The 16,296-nt window shown below is 40.1% G+C and overlaps 1 protein-coding gene across 1 annotated transcript in view; it reads right to left on the minus strand.

The window, feature by feature from the left end:
* Positions 1-1,143, minus strand: part of PPP2R2B (protein phosphatase 2 regulatory subunit Bbeta) — a 456,765-nt gene extending 455,622 nt beyond the window's left edge. Inside the window, exons 1-2 of the mRNA XM_060092035.1 lie at positions 1,043-1,143; positions 845-922 (exon numbers count right to left, since the gene is read on the minus strand). Coding sequence (XP_059948018.1) covers positions 845-922; positions 1,043-1,143 — 179 coding nt within the window. The remainder of the gene's footprint in view (positions 1-844; positions 923-1,042) is intronic.
* Between the last annotated feature and the right edge of the window lie 15,153 nt (positions 1,144-16,296).

Genomic DNA, 16,296 nt, shown 5'->3' on the forward strand with positions numbered 1-16,296 from the left:
CCATATTCAAGTTCAACTCTGTCAACTATTCACATCCTCATTCATTAATATTAACTTTAGACCTGTCTTATACCACATCTGGTATCTATACCTACCACCAATTTAGTACAGTCTGTTTCAGGCAACCCTTACTACCTTCTGCCACAACAGCTGAACCTTGATTTAAAACACCCAGAAGTGCTATTCTAGTTCCTTCCAGTTGCCTATCACTAAGCTATTTTGAAATGAAGACATCCTTTGGGAGAGTCTTGAAGGTCTCCAAGCTCAGGCTTATGGAAAATAAAGAGAATGAAATGCAATTTCTTCAGGAGGAGGAAAAGGAATGCATCTCCCAGGTAAAGGACCCGGAATAGGAAACTCTCTTGAGAGTCAGAAAGGAAATTATACGCTGATATTGGGACTCAATGTACCCACAGTTTAGATTCAAGTCAGACTTGAATTCTTCATTTTCCCCGTGTGTTTCATGTATAGTGGCAAGTCATCTTCAACACAGAATGGAAGGACGAGGTGAACGTCTGACCATCTTGAAATGTTTGCTTTCAGAATTCTACAGAGCTAACAGACCATCCTGAAACAAGACTTGCATAGTTTAGCCCCTCTCACTGCCAACCTACTTCACTGAAAGTTCATTTCAGTGCTGCTTCACTGGTGGGAATAAAATAAGCTTCAACAGAAAAAGAAAAAAAAAGGTAGAGAAAGATGATTAAATCCATTACTAGCTCAGAACGCTATTCCGGGATGTGTGGGGGCTTACATTCATGGACACAAAGATGAACATTTCAAATCTGGAACCAGCACAAACCCCAAGGAGGCAAGAAAAAGGGGAGCAGGAGCTTTCTCCTACCTTCGGTGGTTCCAGTCTCCATAGTGCCTTTCACTTGGCTGAAGCACCATAGTGTGTCCCGGGTAAACGCCCCAATTCCTGCAAGGTACACAGGGAGACACTTTGGGTTAGGTAAGGGCTCCCAGTTGTCCTTAAAAGGCCAATAAGGAAAGAAACAGAGAGTGTAATCTATGCACTTCTAAAAGGAGACTTGCACACCAGGTATCATCTTGGGGAGAGGAGACCCTAGTGGGTCCTGGGAGGATGCCCGGTCTGCAAGTATGGCGTCCTGCTGCAAATCCCTGCTCTGGCTCCTCCATACGACCATGCCAGGACCAGTCTGAGCTGGAGCAATCGGAGTTGTCCCTTCTCGGCCCCTGGCAGCATCCTGGAGCAGTGACAGCAGGCCTGCAGGGTGTGACTGCCCCTTTTCATGGGAACACTAAGGCTCGCCATTGTTTTCCTTCTGTGATGGTGGAGGGAGAAAGAGGCAGTTTGTCAGAGGGGAGAGAGGAAAAGAAAGGCAACTTTTTTTTTTTTTTTTAACTGGTTTCACAGCTTGCATGGCTGAACGGCCAGTAAGGGGTCAGATACTCAGAGAACTTCCATCTCTCTTGTTCCCTTCTTGACTGCTTGCCAGAGTCAGAGCTGACTGGAGAGTAGAGGAAAGCAAAAAAACATTGGCGATGCGGAGTGGGCGTTCTGGCCAACACCGGGCTGGGGAGTCAGTTCTGACAAACGTGGTCTGTTTTGTTCCATGGAGATTTCTGTTTCAAATTTGAATTGGACCTTTGATAGGGTTACATTTTCTGGCTTACTATGACTTCCAGTTTCCAAACATATACGTATCCAATACTAGTGCATATACTAATATATATATATATATATATATATATATATATATATATATATATATATAAAATATACACATTTATTAATATACATATATTCAAGTCAAAAAGGCACTTTTCAGAACATTTTTGGATGGCAGTGGTGACTGTTTACTTCTCCACAGCGTGGATGTTCCCTTCAATTCTACTAGATTTTACAACTAAGGGGGACATTGCATCATCAAATTTTGGGAAAGACTATCGACTTAAGAACGATTATATTAGCAGAAAAAAAAATCAAATATCAAAACAAAATTGACATTTTGAAAACACACACAGAACTAAGCAGCCACCCTCACCGTCCGCGACAGATTTTTCCTGAACTCCTACATGGAAACACTCATTCACTCAAGCCGCTTGAGAGTAGAATGGTTCCCCATCTGCTTTTCTCACTGTTGCTGATGATGCCTTGGATGGAAGCAGCACAGGGTCATCATTCAGAGCCTACACTTTGCAGTCAGAGGGGGTTTGTATTTAGTTTTGCTCTGACCTGACACAAGTTCCCAAACATGATGAGTCTATGTTTTCCCTTTTTAAAAGTGGCAATAATAATTACAGTACCCATCTCGCAGAGTTGTAGATTTTGAAGGCACTGAGCATAAACAACTTAATAAAGAATATTATTATGGGCAAAGGGTCTAAAATGTTCAATAGTTTAAAAAATAAAAAAGAAGAAGAACGTTAGCTGAGCAAATTTCAGCTAGTTGCTATGAAGTAGGCACTGCGCTAAATACTTTAAATGGATTATCCCATCCTCACACAAATCTGTGAGGAGGATACCATGAGAACCCCATTTTACAGGTGAAGAAACTGAGAGCTAGGAAGTTTTCATAACTCATCTGAGGTGATACCTAGGACGTGGCAGAGCTGGGATTTCCACCCAGTCTGTCTGAATTCCATATTCCCACTCTGCCAAAGTCAGCCTGCCCATGAAATCCCAAGATTCCCAGTGTGCCAAGGTCAGCCTGCCCACCTAATAGTTAAAGCCTGTAGGCCCAGAGAGGTTGCACAGCTTGAACTAGAGTCTTGTTTGGAAGGCTGAGCTGGAATACAGTTTCAGATGTCAATTATTAAAGTACTTGTGTCTCCTCTAAGACTATACAGGGCTACAAGTTCCCAATAAAATTAGCATCTGGGAGGGAAGAAGAAAGGCATTTGGCAGCATTTATTAGTGCATAGAAAGGCCACAAGCACAGTCCTATTGCTGATCCTATCTTGTACTTCTAGCTCTGGCCTTGGATTTCAGCATTAGGCATTCTTTGATAAGTTCTTACTCTTCCTTGTGAGTCATCACTGGCCCTCTCTAAACTGCCAATTCTGCTGTTGAATCTGGGACTGCATCTGTCTCTTAGGGAATACCAGCTACAGATGAAGTACTTCCTGATTTTTGTCCTAGTGCATTTCCTATGTCACTAGTTTTGATTCTAGGTGTAGACTCTGTACCTATTGTCACAAAACATGTGCCTAAAAATAAGTAGACATATACAACTCTGAAACACACACACACACACACACACACACACACACACACAGAGGAAGATTTAAATATGGGCCTTTTCATTTGCAGCAACATGGATGGACCTAGAGATGATCATACTAGGCAAAGGAAGTCAGAAATAGAAAGACAAATACCATATGATATCATTTATATATGGAATCTAAAATATGACACAAATGAGCCTATCTACAAAACAGAAACAGACTCACAGACATAGAGAACAGACTTGTGGTTGCCAGGGGGATTGGGGGAGGGAAGGACTGGGAGTTTGGGATTAGCAGATACAAACTATTACATATAGGATGGATAAACAACAAGGTCCTACTGTATAGCATGGGGAACTATATTCAATATCCTGTGATAAACCATAATGGAAAAGAATATGAAAAAGAATATATATATATATATATATATATATATATAACTGAATCTGCTGTACAGCAGAAATTAACACATTATAAATCAACTATACTTCAATAAAATTTTTTAAAAATATGGGCCTTTGTATAGGTATTCATATTGCTTCAGGAAATTTTAGCTTTAGAGGGAAGCTTGCTTATTGTAAATCAACTTGTTTCACACTTGAAAAGACCAAGTCATAGAGAATTACTGATTTGCTGAGAGTCACAGAGCAAGGGATCATGTGACCAATTCAATGTCAGTGACATTTCCAACCATCACCCATAGATACGGTTGCCTAGGCCTGTGAGCTCAGTTGATTAGTATGAGAGGTCAAGGTAGCCAATGTTATTAACAGTTTTCTCATCCAGGGCAGTCTTTGGACCCAGTTTCCATCTTCAACCAAGATCATTGCCAAATGATGGCATTAGTGATGTAAAGAGAGTTTGGATCATGCCATCTCTATCCTAGAAGAGCTAGACAGCAGCTGAAAACACAAATGCCTTGATCAGTTAGGATGAGAAAGGCTGGCTAGCTGTAAGATACTCAGTAGAGTTGATACATGACCTGAGTCAGTGATCACCTCAGAAATGGTGGGGATGGTGGGGCCTGGAGGACCCAGGCCATGTATAAAGGGGGCAACAGCTACTCAGCTCCAGCTGAAAGCTGCCATGGAGGATTTCAGTCCAGTGTTATTAGATTGGCTGGGTTTTTGTTTATTTTTCAGAAGAAGCCAGAAATCTGGATCAATACGTGAAAACCTAAAATTTTTAAATGTCAATCAATTCAAATTTGAACACCATGTGTGTGGCTGACCCAACATAGGGCAAACACACCACATCTGCACACTGAATATGATATCTGTATCACCAATTTGCAAACCTCTGGCAAGAATATTTGAGCTGAATGACACCTTCTATAATACCTAGTCCAATTCTTTCTATTTGATAGATTAGGAAGCAAGGCCCCAAGAGGGGAGACAACTCACAACACAGTAAAGCTACTTTTGTTGCAGACCTATGACTCTACGATGACAATTTTATTTCTGATACAGGATTTTCTTTTACCATCAGGCTACCTCTCATGGTCATGGGTTAGTAATATACCTGTCTGGATTTAATGAATGTTCTTTAGGGAAGTGTATTTAATTGCTAAAGAGGATGACTGGGAGAATGAAGTTGACAAAGGTGAGAAAGGAAAATGCATTTCTCCTAAATTGCATACTTTGACCATTACCCTAAACCTTGGTACCAAATGACACGCCAGTTGCTATGGTAATATTGTCAATAAGTAACATTCTCTACTAGATCCAATAGCTAAACATCCCAGAAGATGCTCATTCCCCTCTCCTCACAACTATGGCTCAGGAAGGTCCTGAGTCCCACTTACTGGAGGCCAGGCAGTCAGCCCACTGATGGCGCACACCTATCTTCTTTCTAGGACCATGTAATAGTCGATTTCTGAATTTGATCAGCGCTTGGAGCCATTTGGTCTAATCGCCTCATTTAAAAGCAGAGGACTGAGGTCCAGAGGGGACAAAGCCACGCAGTGAGTTAACAGCAGAGTTGGAGCCAGATCCCACAGCTCCAACACCCAGCACTGGCTCTTCTTCTTGCACTGCCCCAGCAGGGCCCTTCAGAGTCGAGGCCAGCATTTGTGCTGCCTCTTCTGTGCCAACTCGGCTGGGGAATACAATGAACAGAGGGTGTGACATGCAGCAAATAAAGCTCCTTATTGATTGGGAGGCCACTGTAAAGAGTTGTTTTCATGGGCTTGGCATGAGCAGCCTGCTTCTTCCTGCAGAGAGAGACAGAGACAGAGACAAGAGAGGGAGATGATCCTTGCCCAGAGAAATTTTCCCTGAGAAGAATCTAATTTGAAATTGGCTCTGAGACAGGCTGTAGACGTGTAGTCAACTACATAGAAAGAGCCTACAATTGTGCAATTCTCTCTGAGTGTGTTGTCACGCGAGGAGACCATGATGACTTAAGAAAAGCTCACAGTATGAATGGATATCTCACTAACACACCAGCCACAACTTGGTGTAAAAATCTTTCTAACTAGGACGCCTGATCTCAAAGAGGAGAGACTCTGTTGCTTCAGAGACAGTTAAAAATAAAGAAAGAGGGGCTTCCCTGGTGGTGCAGTGGTTAAGAATCCGCCTGCCAATGCAGGGGACACAGGTTCAAGCCCTGGTCTGGGAGGATCTCACGTGTCGTGGAGCGACTAAGTCCGTGCACCACAACTGTTGAGCCTGCGCTCTGGAGCCCAAGAGCCACAACTGCTGAGCCCACATGTCACAACTACTGAAGCCCCCGTGCCACAACTACTGAAGCCCGTGCACCTAGAGCCTGTGCTCTGCAACAAGAGACGCCACCGCAATCGGAAGCCCATGCACCGCAACGAAGAGTAGCCCCGGCTCATCGCAGTTGGAGAAAGCCCGCGTTCAGCAACAAAGACCCAACACAGTCAAAAGTAAATAAATACATTTTTTTAAATGTGTTTAAAAAATTTTTTTAAATAAAGTAAAAAAAGGATGTGTATATGCATATAACTGAGTCACTTTGCTGTACAGCAGAAATTAACCCAACATTTTAAATCATCTACACTTCAATAAAAAAATAAGAGTACTCCAAACTTAAACTAATAGAAGAGAGGCTTTTATTTTTTACTTGATACCTCAACACCTTATATATGGCTCCATTTCAGCAATTGCTGCTGTGTTTAGTAAAGATAGGTCACTTCTATATCCCCAAATTGCCAGTGAGCTCATAAAGAGCAGGAACATGGAAACAGGAACAGTGAAGGTAAATACGTCAGGATTTTAAATCAAATTTTCCTTTGCATCAGATTGAGTAAACCATTAGCGATATCACACTGAAACCATCATTGGATTGATATCATTGGGTTTAATTCACTGCATGATTTCAACTGACAATCAAGCAAATTGTTAATTGGCTAAACTGACTGTCAAAACAGTCCGTCTGCTGGGAGAAAGGGCAAGGGGGTGGAAGAGAGAGGCTATATTGACTGATTATTAAGAAAGCAGAATCCAGAGGGACTCAAGGTGATTGGATGAGTGAGGAAGGGAAGAGGGGAAGAAATCTTGGGTTATTGGTGAAACAATGGAGCCACTCATTTTTTATTGTTCTTTTGATCCTACATCCTAAGAATTTACTTGCTGAACAAAGGAAAAAAGTTTTTATACTCTCAAAGAAGTAATAATGCTGCAGTGTGCATGACTGGAAATCTCATTCCATTTTACTAATCAAAGGAAATGGAGGTACCTAACATCCTTGAGAAGATGGATGTAAATATCTGTGTGTTAGATATTGAGAAAATGAGAAGACAGTTATTCTTCCCCAGTGTATCCTAGCATGTCATTTGGGAATAGGATTAAAAAGTAGCATAGATCAAAGCATATTTTGCTCAACTTCTCCCTATACACGATTATTATTTTGTAATCATTTTCTAATATTTATCATAAGGCCTTAATAGATGGTTATTGTAGTCCTTTCTACACTCTCTTTTAAAAAATCTTTTGGAGGTATACTTGACTTTTAATCAACTGGACATATTTAGAATACACAGTTTGATAAGTTTTGACATGTTATATACCATCACTTTCAAACATCACTCCAATCAATACAATAAACACAGCCAACACCCCCAGAATATTTCTTCTGCATCTTTGTATTCATTCTTTCCAGCTCTTGCTTCCCACATGTCCCTCAACCCCCCATCTCAGGTACCTCTGATTGGCTCACTGTTACTATTCATTCCTTTGTATTTTCTATAATTTTATATAAATGCTACCCTATGATATGTACTATTTTTTTCTGACTTCCTTCACTCAGCATAATTATTTTGAGATTAATCTACATCTTTGTGTGTGTTAATAGTTCATTCCTTTTTATTGCTGACTAGCATTCCCTTATATGGTTATGCTATAATTTGTTGATCCATTACCTGAGTTTGGGTTGTTTCCAACTTTTTGTCATTATAAATAAAGCTGCTAGAAACATTCATGTACAAGTATTTGTATATGCTTTTATTTCTCTTGGGTAAATACCTAGGAAAGGAATAGTTGAGTATTACCATTAAGTGTATTTTAAAAATTGTAAGAAATGCCAATCTAAAGTGATTTTTTTCTAAAATGATTGTTATCACCGACACGTCTGAGAGGTCCAGTTCTTCCACATCCTCACCAGCCCACTGTATAGGCAGATGTTTTATTGTAAGCCATTCTACTGGGAATATAGCAGTATACTGTGTTTTAAATGTGCACTTTCCTAAGTAAGTATCTTTTCTGGTGCTTTGTTGCTATCTATATGTCTTATTTTTCTTGCCTTGTTCCATTGGCTAAAACCTCCTGTAAAAATTTTAACAAAAGCAGTGCAATTAGATATGCTTGCCTTGTTCCTAAACTTAAAGGGGAAGTCTTTCAGATTTTCACCGTTAAGTATATTAATTGGTGATTTTTCATAGATGGGTTTATCTGTTTACCAGGTTAAGGAAGTTCCATTCTATTTCTAGTTTGCTGAGAGTTTTTATCAGGAATACTTGTTAAATTTTGTGAAATATTTTTTTCTGCATCTATTGAGGTGATCACATTTTTTCTTTTAATATTTTATTTATCCAGTCAATTATGCTAATTAAATTTGTAATGTTAAAGTAACCTTGCATTTGGTCATGGTGTATTATCTTTCTGTATACTGTTAGATTTTAATTGCTAAAATTTTGTTTATAATTTTTGCATTTATATTCATGAGAGAAATTAGTATCAGGGACTGCTGACCTCACAGAATAAGTTGGGAATTATTCACCCCTCTTCAATTTTCTGGAAGAGTTTGTGTGTAATTGGTACTATTTCTTCCTTAAATTTGTGGAAGAATTCATTAGTAAGCCATCTGGCTTGGAAGGAGGGAGGGAGGGAGGCAGGGAGGGAGGGAGGAAGGAAGGAAGGAAGGAATGAAGGAAGGAGGGAGGGAGAGAAGGAGGGAGGGAGAGAGGGAAGAAGGAAAGGGAAGGAAGGAAGAAGAAAGAAGGAAAAGAAATCCACTAGGCTTTGTGTACATGCCACATCCCTTTGCCCTCAGGCACTATCAGAATGTTTTGCCTGCTTATGTTTCCATCCAGTGAAAACATTCATTTGCCTTAAGAAGTTCCTGGATTCCCACCATGGCATCCCATCATCCCTGTGGCCTGAAATGTGTTTATCCTCCATACCACTCCCTCAGACTATGTTTTCTGCAAAAGGCAGTGTTAACCAGAGAAACCCATTGTTCTAAGCCATGAGTTACTATTTTATCATTTATAACTAATAGCATTATAAGAGATTCTTTAACAAGTTCTTACAGGATTCCTGAGAGTAGAAATTTAAGTCACCATAGAAGACCATTTCTAGACACAATGAATATTTTTTTTCTCGTCATATCACATCATTCAGGTGACCGGGATCTTTACTCACATAAAACTAACTTTGAAATGACATACAAAATCAAAACAATTTTATGGTATAGTTCTGGCTTCTAACAAGATTATTGTTTCCATATCAAACCCCAGCTTCTGCAGCAGACTCTATCTCCTCAGATAGTTATTCTCTCTTTCATATTATTTCTTTACTTCGTACTTATGGTAAATGATGTGTCAGAAACTCCTGGTTGCCTATGCAATATCCAGCCCTTCCTTATATCTTACTAACAGATTCTTGATTTTGTTCATTGCTACGCATTGTCCTGTTTGAAAAACAAACAAACAAGCACGCTTGGAATCATAGACTCCCTCGCAGCTAGGGACAGCCATGTGACTCATATCTGCCTCTCCTAGGTGTATCTGGAAGCATTTTTTGTCTCATGATACAGATGCCACCTTTCCCCCATTTACCATTGCTCCCCTTTGTCCTTTCTGCAATAGTATGTGATGACAGGAGCTATTGTAGTCTTCTGGTATTCCAAAGAAAAAGGACCACAGAGACCTTGCCCCTGATAGATTTAAGCCACTGAACCAACACAACAATGGCCTGCCTCTGGCTTTTCAGGGCAGAAAAAAAAAATCCAGCTTAATTTGTCGAAGCCACTCTTTATTCAGTTACAGCTGAATCCAAGGCCCCATACACAAATGGAGAAAGAGGATGTTATCTCTGCATAATTACATAGTCATTTGTATTTCTTCCACAAAAAACCAGTCATTTTTAGATATTAAGAGGTACGTCCGTTTAGAACAATACATTTTACTCATCTTCCAGCTGACTACGTTCAACCTTTAGCCAAAATGTCAAGTATCAAAGCACAAATAGCACTACATTATAATTCTTTATTTACATCTCTGTTTATAGACTCTGAATTCTTTAAGGGCAAGACCTATGTCTTATTTATCCTTTCACCTTTAGAACCTAAAACATCTCTTGGCACCTATTAAAAGGTCAGGGTGGCTGAAAGCGCGGAGCCCAGAGACGGGCGTGGGACGCTGGGGCTGCTGCTGCCGCCGCCAAGAAGCCTGTGTGCGAGCGCAGGACACTGTCCACGCCGCCCTTCCGGGAGCCTGTGCAGCCTGCCACTGCCGGGGTCCCGGGATCCAGGGGCGGCTTCCCTGGGAGAACGAACGGCGCGCCCCGGGCTGGTGCAACATCACGCCGACCTCTGCCGCTGCAGGCACGCCCCGCACTCCGTGCCCCTCCCTCCCGCCCGGCCTGAGTGAGCCAGATTCCCCGAAGAGGCTGCTCCTTTAACCCTGTCCTGTCTGAGCGAAGAACAGACGCCCTCCGGCGACCTACACGCAGAGGCGGGGCCAAAGCCAAAGCTGAGACCCAGGAGCTGTGAGAACAAAGAAGAGAAAGGGAAACCTCTCCCAGCAGCCTCAGAAGCAGCGGATTAAAGCTCCACAATCAACTTCATGTACCCTGCATCTGTGGAATACATGAATAGACAACAAATCATCCCAAATTGAGGAGCCAGGAGTCAGTGCTGTGCCTCTGAGGTGGGAGAGCGAACTTCAGGACACTGGTCCACAAGAGACCTCCCAGCTCCACATAATATCAAACGGCGAAAATCTTCCAGAGATCTCCATCTCAACACCAGCACCCAGCTTCACTCAACGACCAGCAAGCTACAGTGCTGGACACCCTATGCCAAACAACTAGCAAGACAGGAACACAACACCACCCATTAGCAGAGAGGCTGCCTCAAATCATAAAAAGTCCGCAAACACCCCAAAACACACCACCAGACGTGGACCTGCCCACCAGAAAGACAAGATCCAGCCTCATCCACCAGAACACAGGCAGTAGTCCCCTTCACCAAGAAACCTACACAACCCACTAAACCAACCTTAGCCACTGGGGACAGACACCAAAAACAACGGGAACTACGAACCTGCAGCCTGCAAAGAAGAGACCCCAAACACAGTAACATAAGCAAAATGAGAAGACAGAAAAACACACAGCAGGAGAAGGAGCAAGATAAAAACCCACCAGACCTAACAAATGAAGAGGTAATAGGCAGTCTATCTGAAAAAGAATTCAGAATAATGATGGTAAAGATGATCCAAAATCTTGGAAATAGAATAGACAAAATGCAAGAAACAGTTAACAAGGACCTAGAAGAACTAAAGACGAATCAAGCATCGATTAAAAACACAATAAATGAAATAAAAAATACTCTAGATGGGATCAATAGCAGAATAACTGAGGCAGAAGAACGGATAAGTGAGGTGGAAGATAAAATAGTGGAAATAACTGCTGCACAGCAAAATAAAGAAAAAAGAATGAAAAGAACAGAGGACAGTCTCAGAGACCTCTGGGACAACATTAAACGCACCAACATTCGAATTATAGGGGTTCCAGAAGAAGAAGAGAAAAAGAAAGGGACTGAGAAAATATTTGAAGAGATTATAGTTGAAAACTTCCCTAATATGGGAAAGGAAATAGTTAATCAAGTCCAGGAGGCACAGAGAGTCCCATACAGAATAAATCCAAGGAGAAATACACCAAGACACATATTAATCAAACTGTCAAAAATTAAACACAAAGAAATCATATTAAAAGCAGCAAGGCAAAAACAACAAATAACACACAAGGGAATCCCCATCAGGATAACAGCTGATCTCTCAGCAGAAACTCTACAAGCCAGAAGGGAGTGGCAGGACATACTTAAAGTGATGAAGGAGAAAAACCTGCAACCAAGATTACTCTACCCAGCAAGGATCTCATTCAGATTTGATGGAGAAATTAAAACCTTTACAGACAAGCAAAAGCTGAGAGAGTTCAGCACCACCAAACCAGCTTTACAACAAATGCTAAAGGAACTTCTCTAGGCAAGAAACACAACAGAAGGAAAAGAACTACAATAACGAACCCAAAACAATTAAGAAAATGGGAATAGGAACATACATATCAATAATTACCTTAAATGTAAATGGACTAAATGCTCCCACCAAAAGACACAGACTGGCTGAATGGATACAAAAACAAGACCCATATATATGCTGTCTACAAGAGACCCACTTCAGACCTAGAGACACATACAGACTGAAAGTAAGGGGATGGAAAAAGATATTCCATGCAAATGGAAACCAAAAGAAAGCTGGAGTAGCAATTCTCATATCAGACAAAATAGACTTTAAAATAAAGACTACTAGAAGAGACAAAGAAGGACACTACATAATGATCAAGGGATCAATCCAAGAAGAAGATATAACAATTGTAAATATTTATGCACCAAACATAGGAGCATCTCAATACATAAGGGAAATATTAACAGCCATAAAAGGAGAAATCGACAGTAACACAATCATACTAGGGGACTTTAACACCCCACTTTCACCAATGGACAGGTCATCCAAAATGAAAATAAATAAGGAAACACAAGCTTTAAATGATACATTAAACAAGATGGACTTAATTGATATTTATAGGACATTCCATCCAAAAACAACAGAATACACATTTTTCTCAAGTGCTCATGGAACATTCTCCAGGATAGATCATATCTTGGGTCACAAATCAAGCCTTGGTAAATTTAAGAAAATTGAAATTGTATCAAGTATCTTTTCCGACCACAATGCTATGAGACTAGATATCAATTACAGGAAAAAAGCTGTAAAACATACAAACACATGGAGGCTAAACAATACACTACTTAACAACGAAGTGATCACTGAAGAAATCAAAGAGGAAATTAAAAAATACCTAGAAACAAATGACAATGGAGACACGACGACCCAAAACCTATGGGATGCAGCAAAAGCAGTTCTAAGAGGGAAGTTTATGGCAATACAATCACACCTTAAGAAACAGGAAATATCTCGAATAAACAACCTAACCTTGCACCTAAAGCAATTAGAGAAAGAAGAACAAAAACATCCCAAAGTTAGCAGAAGGAAAGAAATCATAAAAATCAGATCAGAAATAAATGAAAAAGAAATGAAGGAAACGATAGCAAAGATCAATAAAACTAAAAGCTGGTTCTTTGAGAAGATAAACAAAATTGATAAACCATTAGCCAGACTCATCAAGAAAAAAAGGGAGAAGACTCAAATCAATAGAATTAGAAATGAAAAAGGAGAAGTAACAACTGACACTGCAGAAATACAAAAGATCATGAGAGATTACTATAAGCAACTCTATGCCAATAAAATGGACAACCTGGAAGAAATGGACAAATTCTTAGAAATGCACAACCTGCCAAGACTGACTCAGGAAGAAATAGAAAATATGAATAGACCAATCACAAGCACTGAAATTGAAACTGTGATTAAAAATCTTCCAACAAACAAAAGCCCAGGACCAGATGGCTTCACAGGCGAATTCTATCAAGCATTTAGAGAAGAGCTAACACCTATCCTTCTCAAACTCTTCCAAAATATAGCAGAGGGAGGAACACTCCCAAACTCATTCTACGAGGCCACCATCACCTTGATACCAAAACCAGACAAGGATGTCACAAAGAAAGAAAACTACAGGCCAATATCACTGATGAACATAGATGCAAAAATCCTCAACAAACTACTAGCAAACAGAATCCAACAGCACATTAAGAGGATCATACACCATGATCAAGTGGGGTTTATTCCAGGAATGCAAGGATTCTTCAATATACGCAAATCAATCAATGTGATACACCATATTAACAAGTTGAAGGAGAAAAACCATATGATCATCTCAATAGATGCAGAGAAAGCTTTTGACAAAATTCAACACCCATTTATGATAAAAACCCTGCAGAAAGTAGGCATAGAGGGAACTTTCCTCAACATAATAAAGGCCATATATGACAAACCCACAGCCAGCATCGTCCTCAATGGTGAAAAACTGAAACCATTTCCACTAAGATCAGGAACAAGACAAGGTTGCCCACTCTCACCACTCTTATTCAACATAGTTTTGGAAGTTTTAGCCACAGCAATCAGAGAAGAAAAGGAAATAAAAGGAATCCAAATGGGAAAAGAAGAAGTAAAGTTATCTCTGTTTGCAGATGACATGATACTATACATAGAGAATCCTAAAGATGCTACCAGAAAACTACTAGAGCTAATCAATGAATTTGGTAAAGTTGCAGGATACAAAATTAATGCACAGAAATCTCTGGCATTCCTATATACTAATGATGAAAAATCTGAAAGTGAAATCAAGGAAACACTCCCATTTACCATTGCAACAAAAAGAATAAAATATCTAGGAATAAACCTACCTAAGGAGACAAAAGACCTGTATGCAGAAAATTATAAGACACTGATGAAAGAAATTAAAGATGATACAAATAGATGGAGTGATGTACCATGTTCTTGGATTGGAAGAATCAACATTGTGAAAATGACTCTACTACCCAAAGCAATCTACAGATTCAATGCAATACCTATCAAACTACCAATGGCATTTTTCACAGAACTAGAACAAAAAATTTCACAATTTGTATGGAAACACAAAAGACCCCGAATAGCCAAAGCAATCTTGAGAACGAAAAATGGAGCTGGAGGAATCAGGCTCCCTGACTTCAGACTATACTACAAAGCTACAGTAATCAAGACAGTATGGTACTGGCACAAAAACAGAAAGATAGATCAATGGAACAGGATAGAAAGCCCAGAGATAAACCCACGGACATATGGTCACCTTATCTTTGATAAAGGAGGCAGGACTGTACAGTGGAGAAAGGACAGTCTCTTCAATAAGTGGTGCTGGGAAAACTGGACAGGGACATGTAAAAGTATGAGATTAGATCACTCCCTAACACCATACACAAAAATTAGCTCAAAATGGATTAAAGACCTAAATGTAAGGCCAGACACTATCAAACTCCTAGAGGAAAACATAGGCAGAACACTCTATGACATAAATCACAGCAAGATCCTTTTTGACCCATCTCCTAGAGAAATGGAAATAAAGACAAAAATAAACACATGGGACCTAATGAAACTTCAAAGCTTTTGCACAGCAAAGGAAACCATAAACAAGACCAAAAGACAACCCTCAGAATGGGAGAAAATATTTGCAAATGAAGCAACTGACAAAGGATTAATCTCCAAAATTTATAAGCAGCTCATGCAGCTCAATAGCAAAAAAACAAACAACCCAATCCAAAAATGGGCAGAAGACTTAAATAGACATTTCTCCACAGAAGATATACAGACAGCCAACAAACACATGAAAGGATGCTCAACATCTTTACTCATTAGAGAAATGCAAATCAAAACTACAATGAGATATCATCTCACACCAGTCAGAATGGCCATCATCAAAAAATCTAGAAACAATAAATGCTGGAGAGGGTGTGGAAAAAAGGGAACACTCTTGCACTGCTGGTGGGAATGTGAATTGGTACAGCCACTATGGAGAACAGTATGGAGGTTCCTTAAAAAACTACAAATAGAACTACCATATGACCCAGCAATCCCACTACTGGGCATATACCCTGAGAAAACCATAATTCAAAAAGAGACATGTGCCAAAATGTTCATAGCAGCCCTATTTACAATAGCCCGGAGATGGAAACAACCTAAGTGTCCATCATCGGATGAATGGATAAAGAAGATGTGGCACATATATACAATGGAATATTACTCAGCCATAAAAAGAAATGAAATTGAGCTATTTGTAATGAGGTGGATGGACCTAGAGTCTGTCATACAGAGTGAAGTAAGTCAGAAAGAGAAAGACAAATACTGTATGCTGACACATATATATGGAATTTAAGAAAAAAATGTCATCAAGAACATAGGGGTAAGACAGGAATAAAGACACAGACCTACTAGAGCATGGACTTGAGGATATGGGGAGGGGGAAGGGTAAGCTGTGACAAAGTGAAAGAGTGGCATGGACATATATACACTACCAAATGTAAGGTAGAGAGCTAGTGGGAAGCAGCCGCATAGCACAGGGAGATCAGCTCGGTTCTTTGTGACCGCCTGGAGGGGTGGGATAGGGAGGGTGGGAGGGAGACGCAAAAGGGAGGGGATATGGGAACATATGTATATGTATAACTGATTAAATTTGTAAAATAAAAAAAAAAAAAAAAAGAAAAAAAAAAAAAAAGGTCAGGGAGTGTTTAACTGAATTAGACTAGAAGGAGAAGAAGCTCTTTAATCCCACGGTGGAAGCTGTTGCCACAGGATAAAAACTAGTGCTTGGATACACGATATGACGGGCAAGCAGAAGGGAGCTAGGATATAGGGCCAGCTCTTTGTCATTA

This window comes from Mesoplodon densirostris, chromosome 3, assembly GCF_025265405.1.
Source record: "Mesoplodon densirostris isolate mMesDen1 chromosome 3, mMesDen1 primary haplotype, whole genome shotgun sequence".
Classification (NCBI taxonomy): domain Eukaryota; kingdom Metazoa; phylum Chordata; class Mammalia; order Artiodactyla; family Ziphiidae; genus Mesoplodon; species Mesoplodon densirostris.